At 40.1% G+C, this 16625-nt stretch overlaps 1 protein-coding gene across 5 annotated transcripts in view; it reads left to right on the top strand.

The window, feature by feature from the left end:
- ANO1 (anoctamin 1) overlaps positions 1 to 16625 on the top strand; it is a 77878-nt gene that overhangs the window by 57053 nt on the left and 4200 nt on the right. For 3 of the 5 annotated variants that reach the window (XM_083838091.1, XM_083838090.1, XM_083838088.1), the window contains 12 exons: positions 1941 to 2023; positions 3793 to 3804; positions 4649 to 4720; positions 7695 to 7769; positions 8615 to 8816; positions 9530 to 9641; positions 10344 to 10401; positions 10510 to 10610; positions 11091 to 11236; positions 12564 to 12716; positions 13491 to 13543; positions 15035 to 15219. In XM_083838091.1, the coding sequence (XP_083694217.1) occupies positions 1941 to 2023; positions 3793 to 3804; positions 4649 to 4720; positions 7695 to 7769; positions 8615 to 8816; positions 9530 to 9641; positions 10344 to 10401; positions 10510 to 10610; positions 11091 to 11236; positions 12564 to 12716; positions 13491 to 13543; positions 15035 to 15219 (1252 nt within the window). Of the gene's footprint in view, positions 1 to 1940; positions 2024 to 3792; positions 3805 to 4648; positions 4721 to 6522; positions 6601 to 7694; positions 7770 to 8614; positions 8817 to 9529; positions 9642 to 10343; positions 10402 to 10509; positions 10611 to 11090; positions 11237 to 12563; positions 12717 to 13490; positions 13544 to 15034; positions 15220 to 16625 lie in introns of all 5 variants that reach the window. The other 2 variants (XM_083838092.1, XM_083838089.1) reach the window with 2 other exon arrangements.

Raw genomic sequence — 16625 nt, 5'->3', positions numbered from 1 at the left:
ACCTCTGCCTGTAAGGAGAAGTTTTACTAGGCTGATGTGCAGTTGAAGTAGTGAGGCAGAGGGAAGCTAACTGACCTGCTTGGGTGACTCAGGGTCTCTTTGGCATAGCAAAGGAGAAATTATTCCAGGTTTGGAGGTATCCCTGTGAGCAACCACTTGGCCAGGCTTTCTTTCTGCAGTGTTATTACAACAACCTGGAGAACTCTACTCGTGTGGGAGTTACAGCAGCTACAGCACTGAGCTGGGCCTCTGTCACAGGTTCAGCATTAAATATCGACCATAGCCCAGTGCTGCTCCCCAAAATAGCAGGCTCTCCTTGGCCCAGCCCTGAATCTTACCTTGTACTGAGTGATACTGGCTTTTTTCCAAAGGAGTAAACCTGAAGCTGTGGTCTTAAATGTCATTAAAAAACTCAGAAAATAACATCATCTGGACAGTAACCTTTGGCAACTGTTGAGCTCCATTTCTGCTGGTGGGCCCAGATGAAATATGAAAATGCAAGTGTGCCCGGTGAAGAGGCAGTGCTCCGCTACTGCATCTTACCTGGCACGTGCGCCCGCTGCATTTGAAATGAGCTGGCTGCATTTCAGATGCAGTATTTTCGTTTTGCATCGTTGTAAGGCAGTGCCATGAAATGATTCCTAGTAGCACTAAGAAATGAGGTGTTACTCATTTCCCGTATTCCTCACTATGGGTGGAAACTGCAGACCCCAGGGCAGGAGCTGCAGCAGCATGGGATGGGGAAGGAGCCCTGGAAACCCAATGTGGTCTTTCTCAAGAGACGCTTATGGTGATTCAGATTTACAGGAAGCATATGGCCTGTGCAGGGACTCAGTTGTAAGCTTGGCAGGTGGGAGTTTCACTTAGAAGATGAATGAGTGTCATGACCATAGCCAGGCTCCAGTCACGAGGGTGTCCTTTCCTCTGTATTCAACCTTCTTGCCCTCTCCCTGCCTCTGGTTTTTTTTGAATGTGGGGGGTGAATGTTTCTGAGCACATCTGTTAATGCTCACTGCGGGAAGCTCCCCTGGGAACACCACTTCTGGGTAGACTTGCCTCTTTCATAATCACTTATTTATTATACGGTACTGGTGTATTCCCAGCATCTAAATATGTCCTCTGAGAACTTGCTCTGTCTCAGAGGCAGATAGACTGATATAGACTGGGATCTTTTGCTGTGACTCAAGAACTGCATTAATGAGGTTTCTTCTCTGGAATTCTTCCCCATAAAAAAGAAAATTCTAGTTCTACTAATTATATATATATATATATATATATATATATATAAAAGGCTTCTTTAACAGCCTGCCCACCTGCAGCTTTTACACTGGCATGAATATTTTGGTTTGGGTGTGATTATAAGAGCTAACAGTACTATTAAGAATACTAGATGGATGGAATTATAATATGAAAACGGTTTATTTTGATATCTTTGAGGAAATAACTATACCAACAGTACTAGGCTAGTTAAATCAGTCGTATTTTGTAGAGATGAAAGACAGATTTGTTTGGGCTCACAGACAGAATTACGTACAGATGAAGACAAGCAGTATCATTAGTCACACACAAATATTTAAATAAGTTTAGGAGTCTGACTTTCTTAGACCCCTTAAAAAACTGCATGCATCGTTCTGCATGAAGCCACGTGGGTACAGCAAATGCCCTTTCTTTTAGCTCATGTAGAAAAGTTGGCTGCTAGCACCGATTACCGGCACTTCCCAGGCAGACGTTACTGCTGAATGAGCGAGCAGCCACAGAGGAGTCAGGCTGGCCGGGCGTGCTGTGTAATGCTGCACCTGCTGGGACCTCCCGGTGGCAACAGGGAGCGTGCACATGGGCATCTTCCTGGCAGGTGCAGCTTCAAGGCACGTCCCCGAGGCTGGTATGACTTCCGAAGCTTTTTGTGAAACTCCCAAATAACTGTCAACCTGTTGTTTCAGCTGCTACCTTTATGGAACACTGGAAGAGAAAGCAGATGCGCCTCAACTACAGGTGGGACCTGACTGGGTTTGAAGAGGAGGAGGTTTGTCCCTTCCTTTCTGACTCTTTGTTTTCCACCGCGGCATTACCAGTCCCTCCTTGCCCTGAGCCGCCAGACATTGGCTCATGGGGTGCTTAAAAGACAGGAAAATCCCATGCATGAACCGTTTGAGGTTTTTATAGCAAGGGTATGAGTAGTACGTATTATTGCCATAGAAACGTAATTGTATAGCTACAAAATCTAGTGTTTTTCTTTCTTTTTTTTTTTTCTTTTGGTGAATGTGCAGCCAGGTCACACCTAGCAGCACATGCATGGAATATATGGCTCACATGTTACTCCCTGCCTGGTGTCAGGGCGCTAACAACCACAGACCTTGTTCATCTCACACGGCTGTAAATCAGAAGTGAATGTATGGAACTTGATAGCTACAGCATTGTGTCTAAAAAAGAAAAGAAAAGAAAAAGGGCACTGAAAAATTCCTATTAACTTTAATGATGCAGGATCAAGCTCTGACTTGGCAAATACCTGAGAAAATACTGCCAGACATGTGGGCTTTGGGCACTGGGAGGGACATAAATGTTAAGGCGTATTTTTTTTTTTCATATACCAAAAAAAATAATAATCCTTACCCAGGTTTATAATAAATACACTAAATAGCTTGAAAGGGGAAAGGGTCAAATTTGTATGAAAAAGGATATTAAAAAATCAGTGAAGTTCTAGAAGGAAAGGAGAGAAAATGCTCACACCTTTTTGTTTCTAATATCACACTTCACAAAAAGTGCTCACCTGCCCTGCTCCCAGTACAGTGACAGCCGAGGCAGTCTCAGGTACAGGCTGGGGAGATGGGTCCCCCTGTGTCACCCGGCTGCCCTTGGCATGTGGCGCGGTGGCTGCAGCACCCCAGCTGGCACGGAGCCGCTGCCCGGCTGCCTGCACGTCCGGATATTTTGCTGTTGTTGTTTTTAAGAGGAGCACGGCTGCACTTGTCATATCACGAGCTGTCCTGAGTAGGTACACAACAAATATTGTTCCCTCGTAACAAAAACCTCGTGGGCTTTACGGGGTGCCGTGCAGCTTGCTGAGCCTTGGGCAGTTATTGCTTCCCTCATGCCCAAAATGTTTCTGCTTGAATTATCTCCTCTTAAAATATTTAACTCCTCCTTAATATATTTAGGCATGCTATGCAAGCGGCCTCTGTGCCATGCACTTTGCTAGACCATACCTATTTTACTGGGAGAGAATACGGGGATTTATTTCCTGGATACTGTACTGCCCTTTTATTTTTGGCAACTTGCTGTTAGCGTACATGAAAGGGGAAAGGATTAACTGTATCTTTCTGACGGCTATCTCCTTCATGTTCAAGTTCAGAGCTCTACAGCCTAAAACCTTGTGTGACCAAAGGCAGCAGTTGTTAAAAAAGTATATTTTATTCTTTGTTTTGTATAGGCAATTCTAGATAATACAGTCATGAGGTTAGCAAAGAATTTGAGCCCCTCCTATTTCAGATTTTGGTGAAACTTAAGCTAGTATCATCGTAAAGAGCCAGGGTCTTAAGTGATATACTAAAATAAAAAGTGTTTCATCTTCCGGTGTTTTTTAGGGACACCTATGTCATGCAGCATGTACAGTGATGTTAACAGATATCGTAGAACATGTGTAGACTGATTTTCTCTGTTAGTGTTTGCCATCCACTGCACTTGTGATTGTTCCATGTAATTTTAAAAATATAAATCCAAGATAATCTGCAACAGTTTAGTAATCAAATTTTTATTTTCTTTTTTTTCTTTTTATTTTTTTCTGGTTTCCTGAAGGAGGCAGTCAAGGTTTGGAAAACATCTTTTTTTTTTAATTGCTCCTGCCTTTTTTATTACGTGTCCACTGATGAATGCCATCTTTTGATCTCCACCTCTTCTTTTTCGAGCATCAAATTTTCCAATTTTCCTTAAAACTCCCACTGATTGCTTTTTCCTTTACATCCTCCCCCTCTCTACTTGTTCAGACTTTTTTCAGATCTGTTCTGTTTTCCATCCAATGCATAACTGTGAATTCTGCATCTTTTGTGAATGCATAATTATTGTGAATTCTGAAGCTGTGAATCTTTCTAAGTCTTTTGGCTGTCTCTTACTTTTGAGCATTTCCTACACCCTCTCCTGCAATACACATGGGTAATTGTGTGGATTTTGTCAAAGACAGGATTAGGGGAAGGCCCCAGATGACAGTTTTCTGGGATCCCAAAGCAACATGTTTTTCATATTTACAGCAAATAAGTGTTTCTTTCAAGAGTTGAGTGTCACTGAAATTACAGTTAATGCAAAATCTAATTTTCATGAGAAAGGCAGGTCATGGAAATCCAAGCATAATGTCATGTGGTTTGAACCTGCCTGCAGGATGTGCTGTATACTCTTAAGTATTAAATTTAAATGAATGTAGGGTTACTGGTAGGTGTCTGATAGCAAATCACTACGGTTGCTGCTGTAGTACTGCAAATGATAAGGTATTTGACGTTTTGTTAAATGTACAGTTGACCATCCCATCAATTGACATAAATGACATATTGAGTGAGTTAGAAACTTGGAGTTTATCAGGAAATTGACCTGCAAATGATTCATGTGTAGCTGATACAGAAAACAGATGACTCCTTTTTATTAAATATGACTTATTTTACAGGATCATCCAAGAGCAGAATATGAAGCAAAGGTTTTAGAAAAATCACTGAGAAAAGAACACAAACATAAAGAGGTATGGTAGAAATATTAATTTATTTCACCTTTTAAAAAAAAAAAAACTTTGAAAAAGAAGGTCATTTATAGTAGGTGCTGACCCAAGACTATGGGAAAAAGAATGGAAATGGGTTAAAAAAAAAAAAAAAAAAGAGAAAGACTGCGTAATGTGTTTAAATTCCAGTTGTTTTCAGTCCTGGCATACATATGGTACTTTGTCCATTCTCTTACTCAAGACCTGATTAAGTCTAGAGATGTCTTCAATGATATTGTCAGATACAGAGGTGTGGTTTAAGAAAGCTCATGAAGTCTGATGGAAGGGGTGTTCTGTTGGGCTAACAAATCAAGTTTGAGAAAAAATATAGCAAAACGTCTTGTTCTGTGCTATTATAAGTAAAGCATCTCAGGAGAGGTTCTCTGTCATCCTTCTGCCAGCAGGTTAACCCATGGGGCCAAAATCTGTGGTGCTTTGCATATTGAGGTTTTGGCTGCGCAGGGCAGCCTCTGGTGGTGTCGTGGCTGTCCCGGGGAGCCCTAACACCTGCTTTTGCCTTTTTGCTGGGAGCGTAGATCAGGCACTGGGCACTGCTTTAACACAGCTGTAGAAGATGAGCGTCCTGCTGCTGAGCTGGGTCTGACTTTTTATGCTTAGGTCTTGGGACTGTTTTGTTAGTAAAAATATTACTGGAGCATAATTAAGAACACTAACACCAGTTTTCTTGCCCAATTCCAGCTTTGATAATAACTTTCTGCCTTTTAAAAGCATAACTTCCATTATATTTCACCGGGTAAGGTATCGCTCACTTCTGCTTTTAACTTGCTCTTTCCGGGGATATGATAAAGGTGCTGCTGGTCCCAGGGACACACATCTCGCCCTCAGTCAGTGCAGTTCCTCTGACCAGCTTGAGTACTGCTGGGCCCCCTTTTCAAGATGCCACAAGGCTGATGCCAATACCTGCTAGCTACTTTAGGCATTGCACTGTGCAAGCCACTCGGTGCAATGTGGAATACCAGACTTGCAGCACTGCTTTAAAATCCCTTACAGGAGAAAAAGAATTTGGGTTGCTGCTCTCTTACATAAACAACGTTTGAACACAGACTTTGTTGTATACTAAAAATTTGCAGCTTGCTGTGCCTTTTGGTGTATTAGGAACTTAGTTCTTAAATGTAGAAGGTTGGGATGATGAGACAATTAATGAATGGTGACCTCAAAATATCAGCATATGAAAGCTGAGCAATAAAGGGAGGTTTTTTTTTAAACCTGACTATTTATAACTTTTTGGGCTGTGTTCAATTTGGATGTTACTAATTTGGGAAACGTGAGAAAAGGAGTTTTTCTGAAAGACTCAGTAATTATCTTTCATTGGGATCTAGAGTGTTCAAGTTCAAATTCAACATCAGATTTCTGAGTTGTCATACAACTTAAAGGAAAACTATCTAAAGCCAACCCAGAAATTGCTCGTATTTTTTTCAAAAGAAGTCTGATTGAAAATATATATATGTACTTTTTAAGGGATGACCAAAGTGTTCCTCCTTTACACATCATAAAGGAACAAGAAGGGCACAATCCTAAATTAAAAACAGGAAATTCTTTGCAGGACAGTTTGACCTATTCCAAGATTGGGGCAACAGTTTGTCTTCTGTTGTTATTTTTTATTAACCTAAAGCCGTAGCGCACAGCATTGAACAAACTAACAGAGTATTGACTTATGGCTGAAATGCTGGGTATGTGGAGTCAGTAGAGAGTATATAGATTAATTTAGCATCACTTTGTAATGCTATGTTGCCCAATCCTTTTTTGTTTCCTTTGATTGCCATCAGAAGCATCGGTATTTTCCAGAAGAGGCAGCAAACAAATGGAGACAAAGAGTTAAGACAGTCATGGCTGGGGTGAAATTGGTTCTTTTTATTCAAACTTAGGAGGAAACTCAAATTATGAGTAATTATGGAAGACACAAATCAATTGTTTTTGGCTGTTGAACCCTTGTTTAATATTCACATTCAGTTTTGGGTTTCTTCCCCTTCCTTGTTTCTTCAGCACTCTTTTAGCCAACGTTTCTTGCATCTGGAATGGCACTGCATGGCTAATCTTAGGTGTACATGATGGATTGATGTTATGTTTTGCAGTGGAGCATGGCCCGTGTGTTGGAAGAGCTGCTTGCACTTCCCTGAGGCAACGTGCATGTGATAAAAATAGGATTTTGAGTAATATTTTTATGTTCATTTTAACATGTGCGTCATCTTCAGTAATGCTACTTTGTTGTTTACTTTCTGGTGTTTAGAAACAATTCCCGGCATGAGAGTTCAGGAAAGACTCTAGATGAGCAATACTGCTCTAAATGAAATCTTAATTCCCCAAATTCAGTGTGGTAGAGTCACTGGATGGTTGACTGGGTTTAGGATAGCCTACAAACTGTTACTACACATGTGTATCTTAACTCCCATTGACATGGTCCATCACATACCATGTGGATAGTCAGGTAATCAAAACTTACTCCCATTGAAGCAATTTGAAGTGGATTGCACTGCAAAACAAGGTCTTCCATCAACTGTACACTCATCCTGAAGTTTTTTGGGTAGAATCTTTATTTCAGTGGCACCAGTTGTGTAATTGCAAAGCTGCAAATACGGACTGGGGTGGGACAAGGGAAGAAGAGGAAGAATTTTTCCAGGGAAAGCAAAATAAAATATTTAACAGTGGGAGAGATCTTACTTCATGGTTTATGACAGGCTATTTGCATGTTTCCTTCAAAAAGTATACAGAAAAATCTGTTTTATTTATACTTGCAGTGCAGGCTCTTGACAAATTTGAACCTAGATTTGGAGTAAACAATTTGCCTGTGTGGAATTGTAACTGTAAACACTGTGTCTTTGCATCTGCTAACGGGGTGTGTGTTTGTTAGCCTTTTGTTCCCCTCTGTGTTTTTGTCACATGTACAAAATCACGTGCTTCATCTTTAGTAAATGTGCCTTTTTCCCCAAAAAAATTTCAGACAGATAAAGAAAAGCTGACATGGAAGGATCGTTTTCCAGCCTATTTGACCAATTTTGTTGGCATTATCTTCATGGTAAGCATCACCTGGGGAAAACCTGAAATTTATGTTACTGAATGACTGTAAAGAACAGAAGTAATATACTGTGACAGATTTATCAAATTGCCATAGTTTGCAATGACTTTTTCCCAGTTAAAAATTTCAAATGTTTTATTAGTTTTATAATATAGAAACTTTTAAAGAAATTGAAGTACCGCTTTGCCATCTCATTCCAGTAAAGAAATAAGCACATCTGAACATGGCAAGGGAAAAATGAGGGCACAGAAATGGAGGTTACCACCATCACTGATGGGACAAAGCTTAAAACATATGCAGAGTGCTCTTGGGAAGTACTCAGGAAGTAGAGAATGGCATAATTCTTATGCCAAACTTTTTTGAAAGAATTGATGTGGAAATCACAATCCTTTTTGCCAACATTTTTAATTAAATCAGTCAAATTTGAGGTTATGCCATGCAACAGGAGAATTGCAAACAGAATGTTTAATTGGGAAAAAAATAGAAGAAGAAGAAAAGGAGGAAAATTAATTATTAGAACAGTCTTTTTTTTCCATTTGCTTATAAAACATCAACATATAAAATAAACTTTGAAAGAAATAATTCCAGACGTAGGTCAGAGTGGCAACTGGATAAAAAGGATTAAGCCCTTTCATTCATGTGTTTTTAGGGGGTTGTGATGATCAAATTACTAGCAAAAGAGGATCTGTTCCACAGTTGGTCACGGTGACTGGGAGCCTTAATGCAGAATTTGGTGGGCTTGGGTTGTGGCCCAGAGATCACATTTTTTAAGGTCACGGCTAAGTCCCATGCGAAGTATTTATAGTTAAATCTCTGATAAGGGGCTGTGCTGCTCTTACTTGCAGGTGGGGCTGACATTTGCTATAGTGTTTGGAGTCATAATATACAGAATCTCCACTGCAGCAGCACTGGCAATCAGCTCAACTCCGTCAGGCCGGTCCAGCGTCAGGGTCACTGTCACTGCCACTGCTGTCATCATCAATTTGGTTGTCATCATCATCCTGGATGAAGTATACGGCTGCATAGCAAGGTGGCTAACTCAGATCGGTAGGTGCAGATCAAGTGGTATTTGTTGGAGTAATTATAAATGAGAGTACCAAAAGGACTGGCTTTCATTATTAACTTAAAAATGGTGAGCAAACCCAGGAAATTCAAATGTGTGGCTAGAAGTCTCACCAGTCACTTACAAACATCAAAGTGTACATGGATTCAGCTTTATTTTTAAAATCTGTCTTTCAGCAGTGATGGTACTAATCACTTACCCAGTTATGTGTGACAGGGATACAGCAGAAGTTCCTGTACCTATTCTTGACCTCAACTTGTCTATATCACAAAATTACTGCTTTCATTTTCTGCCATTGTTTACTTGGCATAAGAGATGTCAAGAAATGGAAAACTGTAAGTGGAAAAAAAAAAAAAGTACAGAAAAAAAAATCCCCAAAACATCAGAATCATCAGTGATGAAAGGTCCAGAAATCTTTTCAGTTCAGTCAGTTCTTGTCCACTCTGCAAATGATTGTCATGGAGATCTGCCAGATGTGGAGTGACATTGGAGTTGCTGCTGTAATGGAGCTGAGCAATAGGATCCTTAGCAGATTTACCACTGACCTCTGTGAGGCCATGTTACTTTACCTCTCTGCAAATATATACCTCTTTGTTTAAAGGGTTGCTGAAAATGTTTTCCAAAGTCCACATTTTTAACACCTTGAAATGTTTCAGATAAGAACAAATGTTTCTTACCCATGTCCCATTGGTTCCAGAGGTGCCAAAAACTGACAAGAATTTTGAAGAGCGTCTGATTTTTAAAGCTTTCCTTCTGAAATTTGTCAATGCTTACACACCCATCTTCTATGTCGCTTTTTTCAAAGGCCGGTGAGTAATGTAAAATGCTGCTCGGTGTTTCAGCTTGTTGCTTGAGACTGCGGTAGTGTTGTTAAGGCCACAGCTGGGTGATAAAGAAGACACCTTGGGATGGGTGACAATAGACTCCATGGGGCATGGTCTGGCTAATGCAACGGAAATGAGGTTGGGTTCCCATACGTAGTCCAAGCCAGATTCTGGCTCTGGGGTGATTTCTGAGTGATAGGATGGTGCTCAGGCATATTCCTAAGGATCGTGGAGCATGCAGTTAGCCTGGGAAACTGGGCTGAGATTGACAGCTAGTGCTCGGCCTGGGCAGCTTACTGTCTCCACTCTTCTAAGCAAGCCCAAATAATTTATTTCCCAGCTGTTCTTTCCCATCCCTCTTATTTTACGTTTAAGTTTGGGATTTTTTCCCTGTTTGTTGCACCTTAGAGGATTTCTGTCAAGATGTGCCTATACTATTGTAGGGCACATGGCTTGCAGTTTTTACTGAGTTGTTTACTCAGTAAACAGGACTTAGTCTTTAAAACGAAACAAAACAAAAAAAAACACAGAAAACTTCCAAGTTAATTGCTCACCTTCCCTTTTTCAGGGCTAAGCATTAGGTGGTTCCACCCAGAGGTATAGAATTTCACATAAATGACTTCAGGAATCAAGTATGAAAAGTATAAAATCTATATGAACTTTATATTTCTACCCATTGTGCCCTAGATTTGTTGGACGTCCAGGAGACTACGTCTACATTTTCCATTCTTTCCGAATGGAAGAGGTAATTGCATTTTACCCTGCCTGTGCTCATACCACGTGTGAGCACCCTCTTCCCCTGTGGCCAAGGTGCAGCAAATGTCCTGACTTCCCTTTCCTCTGTCCGCTGCAGTGCGCGCCGGGTGGTTGCCTGATGGAGCTGTGCATCCAGCTCAGTATCATCATGTTGGGCAAGCAGCTGATTCAGAACAATTTATTTGAGATTGGCATCCCGTAAGTAGCGACTTTTTTTTTTTTTCAAACGTGGTTTTTATGATGTGTACAACACACTGTGTATTTATGGCCCCTTGATATGAAGGGGCAAGAACCTTGCAAGACCTTTGCAGTGAGCCTCTGTCTGCCGTATAGCAAATACTTTATCCTTACTGTTTTGCAGCTGCACCAATGTCACTGTAATGACATCCAGCAATGCATGTGTCTGAAACAAGTTAGGAAATCTATTGTTTTCCTACTGGCTAGTAGTAGGTGTAATTCTGAACATGTGATTTAACCATAACCACGTTTTAATACCTGTGTACGCTGATCCCTGATACTTTCTTTTAGCATATCATGGCACTCATACAATTTTTATGAAAGTAGATACAGAGCTCAGTGTGTCTGTTGAAATAATGTACTTGTCACTCCTTATCCATCTGAAAAATGGGCATTGTGACCAGAGCTGCACGCTAACTGGATCACTTCCATATCCCCCAGGAAAATGAAGAAATTTATACGATACATGAAACTAAAGCGCCGGCGTTCCTTAGACCATGAGGAACACATGAAAAAAAAGCAGCGTTATGAAGTGGACTACAACCTGGAGCCTTTTGCTGGACTTACCCCTGAATATATGGAAATGAGTGAGTGAGGTGGAAAGAAGGCATTTCAGGCAGAATTATTCTGACTAAATGGGTTGGAGAGCTGAGGTTTTCAAACTGTAGATTTGGAAGACAGTGGATATGGTGCAGAGTTTAATTATTAAAGTGTATAGTCTAAGAATGTAGAATATTTCAGCCAGTCATGGGCTGCTTCAGAGATGACTTGTACTATCTGGTGAACATGATCTTTATCTCTAGCACTATATTTTAGATACTTTCTTTTGATCTATGTGACATGTTACTGTCAAGTTTTAAATACAATGATAATTAGCGTAAACCTGAGATGGTGGGCCAGATTGCATCATCCATTACACCCTACAAGGGAAAAAAGTTATTTAATTTAATTCAGATTTGACAGTTCCCACTGTATATTCCCCCACCAGACTGTTTCTGTTTTGTAAAATCTGGACTTAATCTTCTCAGAGATGCGCCTGTAGACCAGGTTGTACTTGACAGATTACATAGATTGTGTTGCAAGTAATGTATCATCTTGAGCGATTGATACGGAATTTAAGCACTGGATATCAGGTCTGCCTTATTGAGGTCCTAAGACTACATTTCTTTTCCACCATGCCATCTTGGAAAAGCGGAAAAGACTGCTCTGTATAATGCTGTTTGTGATAGTATCTGAGGTTCCTGAAGGGTCAGTCTTAGAAGAGCAACCTTGTTTAGTGTTTTCAGGAATGACTAGGCAAAAATATTGGAAAAGAATAATGAAATACACTAATACCCAAAGTGGGCATGCCTGGCAAATACAGAGGTGAATTAGAATATCTTGGTGTTCAGAGTGGTTGAAACAGATTGAAATTTAGTACTGCAGACTGCAAGGCTATGTTACCAGCAGCTAACAATTAGAAAATATGCAGTTAGTGAGATCAGCAGGGTAAGTAGCAGGAGGAGAAAGATGTGACTAAAGAAGTAATGGGATGAGTATGACATGAGCGTGACTAGTCCTGCTGCAGCTGGTGGCACAGTGTCCCCTTGCCCCTGCCCTGCCAGAGGCGCACAGGGGCTGTGCCAGCATTGCCCACAGGGAAGCTGTGTTAGGAGCTTCTCTGTCTTTCTGGTCACTTTTTGGGTCTTGCCTCACCAGCCCCGGCTTTTGCAAGAGGGGCAGTTGGCCCTTAAGTGCCTGAATGGAGCAGCAGCCAGGCAAACAGTGCCTCATGCAGAAAATGCAATTTAGTCTCCCAGCAAGTGTCATTTTGTTAGAATTTGGTGAAATGGCACTGACATGATGATGGATGCATTTGACAAATACACACCAAATCCACTGAAATTCTCCTCTTTTTTTTTTTTTTCTTCTCAGTTATTCAGTTTGGATTTGTAACCTTGTTTGTTGCATCCTTCCCACTGGCGCCTCTGTTTGCTTTGTTGAACAACATCATTGAAATCCGTTTAGATGCAAAAAAATTTGTTACAGAGCTGAGGAGACCGGTAGCAGTCAGAGCAAAGGATATAGGTAAGTGTGCATTGCTGCACAGACTCCCTGCTTGTTTGTTCCTGGATTGATGGCAGGATATTATTATGCTGAGTTAGTCTCATTAACAGGAAGATATTTATAGGACAATTCAAAACATTAGACTGTGGCTTAACTGTGAACTGTCATAACTTATCAAGACTTTATTTTCAAAATAGAAAGACCAGTGCTTTAAATTCAGATTAATATTTTATTAGATAAATATCATTTTTCAAATCAAAGTGATCAGTACAATAGTGAAATATCTTGAATGGTTCTGCACACCAACTGTTCTTCCTAGCAGTGCGGTTTTCTTGCAGAAGCAAAAATTTCTGCATATAACAGCTCTGGACTGGGCTGGAGAAATACACAGGGGAAAGAGAGAAGACTTGAATGTCTGTGGGTAAACGTGGCTCTTCGTCCCCACTCAAATGACGTTTATCTCTACTTATTCTTGAAGCTGGAAAGCTGTGGGTGAGGCCAGCCAGAAGCTGGCTCTGCAGTCATAAGGCAGCAGCAAACCAGTCCTCCCCTTCCCTCAGAACCTCTTTAAAAAAAAAAAAAAAAAAAAAAAAAAAAAGGTGCTTAAGTATAGCTTTGAAAGACAGAGTTGGGCTCACTTTGCTTGCAGGTCTTTTAATTAATCTCTTATAAATTGCTATTTTTTATTTAAAATATAACTCTAGTTTGGCACAGTCCTAGCACTGTTAACTGAAAATATAATTTATTTAATTTTAATGACTGGCATGATATTCATAAGTTTGTTTCCTCCCTTAGGAATCTGGTATAATATCCTCCGGGGCATAGGAAAGCTTGCTGTCATAATAAATGTAAGTAATTCTGCACAAATGCAATTTTACTTCAGTAGGCTGGCTTTTCCATTTGGCTCCATTAGTTTAGTTTCAGCTTAAATCCCTCAAATTCAGTGAAAGTATGTGATTTAGAAATTTGCTAAAATATTAGAGAATCAGATCCAGTGTTTACTTTAAGGTCGTGACAGTTTTGCTCTCACTCAGCTCTGAAAATCAGTGAAGATATTTTTGGTTAATTCCACATTGAATGTCTTACCCTTAGGAAAGCCCACCTTAATATCAGCATTTCTTGCATCATCTTGATTCTTCAGAAAAGTTGTATTTTGAGGCTATAAGAACAGATTATCTCTCACTTTCCTTCCATTATATTCATTTCTATTATCCTAGATAAATATACATCTACTTTCATCATCCTCATTGCACCATGCCTGGGGAAGGATGAAAAATAAAGAATGGCAAGCTGAAAACATGTTTGTAATGCAGCAAAATAGCAGCCACTCAGGGCTTATCACCATGTGTGGACGTGCCCTCTCATTTTCTCCATATTGTCCAGAGTGGAAATCCCTTAGCTTTGCCAGCAGGTGTCTGGTCTTCTACGGCCAAACCATGCTGGTGGTTATTTAGGATGCTGCCTTACTTGTCTTTACCATTTCTCCTCTTTTCCTTTGGAAATAATTTCTCTATTTTTCTCTTTTCTTCCTTGTAATCTCTCTTCATCATTATCCAGTGTTATTTTCTCTTTGATCTATGTACTATCCCTCTTTATCATAAAATAAGTAAAACATTTTGTACTGTGTTTGTTCCACGTGTACATGAGACTTATACCAATGAGAATGTTTCACAGTAATGATAAACGAGAACAGCGAGAGTTGTGAAGAAATCCTCTGACTTGGCTGTTCTGCTTTTTGTGTACGACATTTTTGTAAAACCTTTTTAAATAACCAAACATGGAACTTTTGTGACCATAAAATAAAACTGGCTCAGTCTGCTCATCTTTTTACTTTGGTAGAGCTAAAGAACACACAAAGTTAATGGGCTTCTGCAATGCAATGAGAATTTAAAGATTCAACTGACTGTAAGTTGTTTGCAGAAAAGCAAAACAGACCACGTAAATCAATCGGTTAGGCTTTATACGATGCATGAGGGTCAAGTCGTGGTTGGGGCGCAGGGAAACAGCAGATTATTTTGCTTTGCTCTGATGCTGGGGGTGCGACACCTTCATGCTCCGGAGAGTTCAGGTTGTTACCACACAGAAATTTCAGTCAACGTGGAACTGCTCCATGTCGTGTCCTGCAGCTCAAAATTGTCAACAGTAAATACCACCTTGTTACAGCAGTAAATGCTCCGTTTTCAGGGACCTGTGGGCTGCACTCCCCCTTTTGTTTTCTGCAGCAGCCCCTATCTGACCATCCTGATTTGTGCAAGCGGTGTGGGCAAGACATACTTGAGTGTATTATTAACTTAAACAGTGCCTGAATATTGCGCTCATTCTCTACTCTTATGGCTTAGGCATTTGTGATCTCATTCACATCCGACTTCATTCCACGCCTCGTGTACCTGTATATGTACAGTGAGAATGGCACCATGCATGGCTTCGTGAACCATACACTATCCTCTTTTAATGTCAGCGATTTTCAAGCAGGAACAGCTCCAAATGACCCCATGGATCTTGGCTACGAGGTTCAGATATGCAGGTACTCTCTTGAATGATAATAATTTTAAGTGTTTTCCCAGCTGGTTAAGAACATGACAAATTCTTACATTCCTGGGGTAGACCTTGGTCCCTTGTACTTTCAATACCTTTTGAGCACCTTGGTAGGGTTTTCCGTCAGGTAGAGCTGTTGCCTTGAAAGTCTTGCCTTACAGATTAAGCAACCACAAACCCTGATATGACATACTGCTTATTTTGGGAAATAAAGAGTAGCGTTATCAAATTCCGTGTTTGTCAGTGTAAAGATTTTTACGATTATGTATTCCCTTTTTCAGGAAAGGAGATAAATAACAATAAACAGCTTAATGACACTTTAAGGGAACGAAATGGTGTTAGTCTGATGTCACGGTGTTGTATCACATGCTACTGATACAATGACTGTGACATCATAGTATACCTCTTCTTATCTGGTTTCTGTAGAAATTCCTGATGACAGTAACAGCAGCCTTATCTGCACTGGAACTTAAGACCCACTTAAAGTGTGATTGTACAGGAAATGTGCACGCCTGTAATGATTTCTACATATTATTTTAATTGTTAAAGACAAATTATTGTTTGCATATTTCAGTCTATCAAGTAATCTAAGTCAGTACTGAAATGTGTGCTTTGCCTGGGCTTCCTTAGATACGCATCACCTTCAAAGCAAATGTTTTCAAGCTTATAATTGGGGACCAAAGCCAAATGTAACGGTGGAAGCACTTGGAACAGCAAAAACCAAAAGACTAAATAATACAGAGAAATGGGGGCAAGAAGGGGCAGAAGAGACATACCAACAGAGAAAAAGATAAAAAGAAAGATTATTTGGTATACATACACTGAAAAATTACACAGACTGACCAGGAAACAAAACACCTTTATAGTTGTATTATTTTAAAATTTATATTCTTTAGAAATTGTCATAGTGCAAGCTTGATAGGCTGAAATGACTGCTAAGCTGAAAAATCACTCTGAGATAAAAGACAAAAACAACCAAAATTGTACATGTATTAGCTTTGTTTGCTTTTAATTTCTCCTGATTTCCTTCTCGTGATCTTTGGACAGAGGATAAATTAGGTTGGCAAACATGTTTCTAGCACAAAACTTACAGAAGGGAAGTGTTAGTGGCAAAGTCCTTTGTCAAAACAGCAGCTTTATCTGCCTTCTAGTCACAGCCTTTCCTCTTCCCATTTCATCATTTCTCCCATTTTCCAGGGATTTTTAAATCATTTGAAAATATGAAGCCCTAATTCTTGCGAAGTACTGACAGGATGCTGTGGTTTAAATGTAATGTTTTTTGTTGTTGTTGTTGGTTTTGGTCCCATTCCTAACAGGTTATTGTTGATTAGCTCATAGATTTTCTGGAAGCCACAGCTAAGGCAAAATTCTCATATTCTGTCTATACAGCAGAAT

Source organism: Anser anser (assembly GCF_964211835.1).
Source record: "Anser anser genome assembly, chromosome: 5".
NCBI lineage: Eukaryota > Metazoa > Chordata > Aves > Anseriformes > Anatidae > Anser > Anser anser.
The sequence above is the reverse complement of the archived record's forward strand: the minus strand, read 5'-3'. Positions and strand labels throughout refer to the sequence as shown.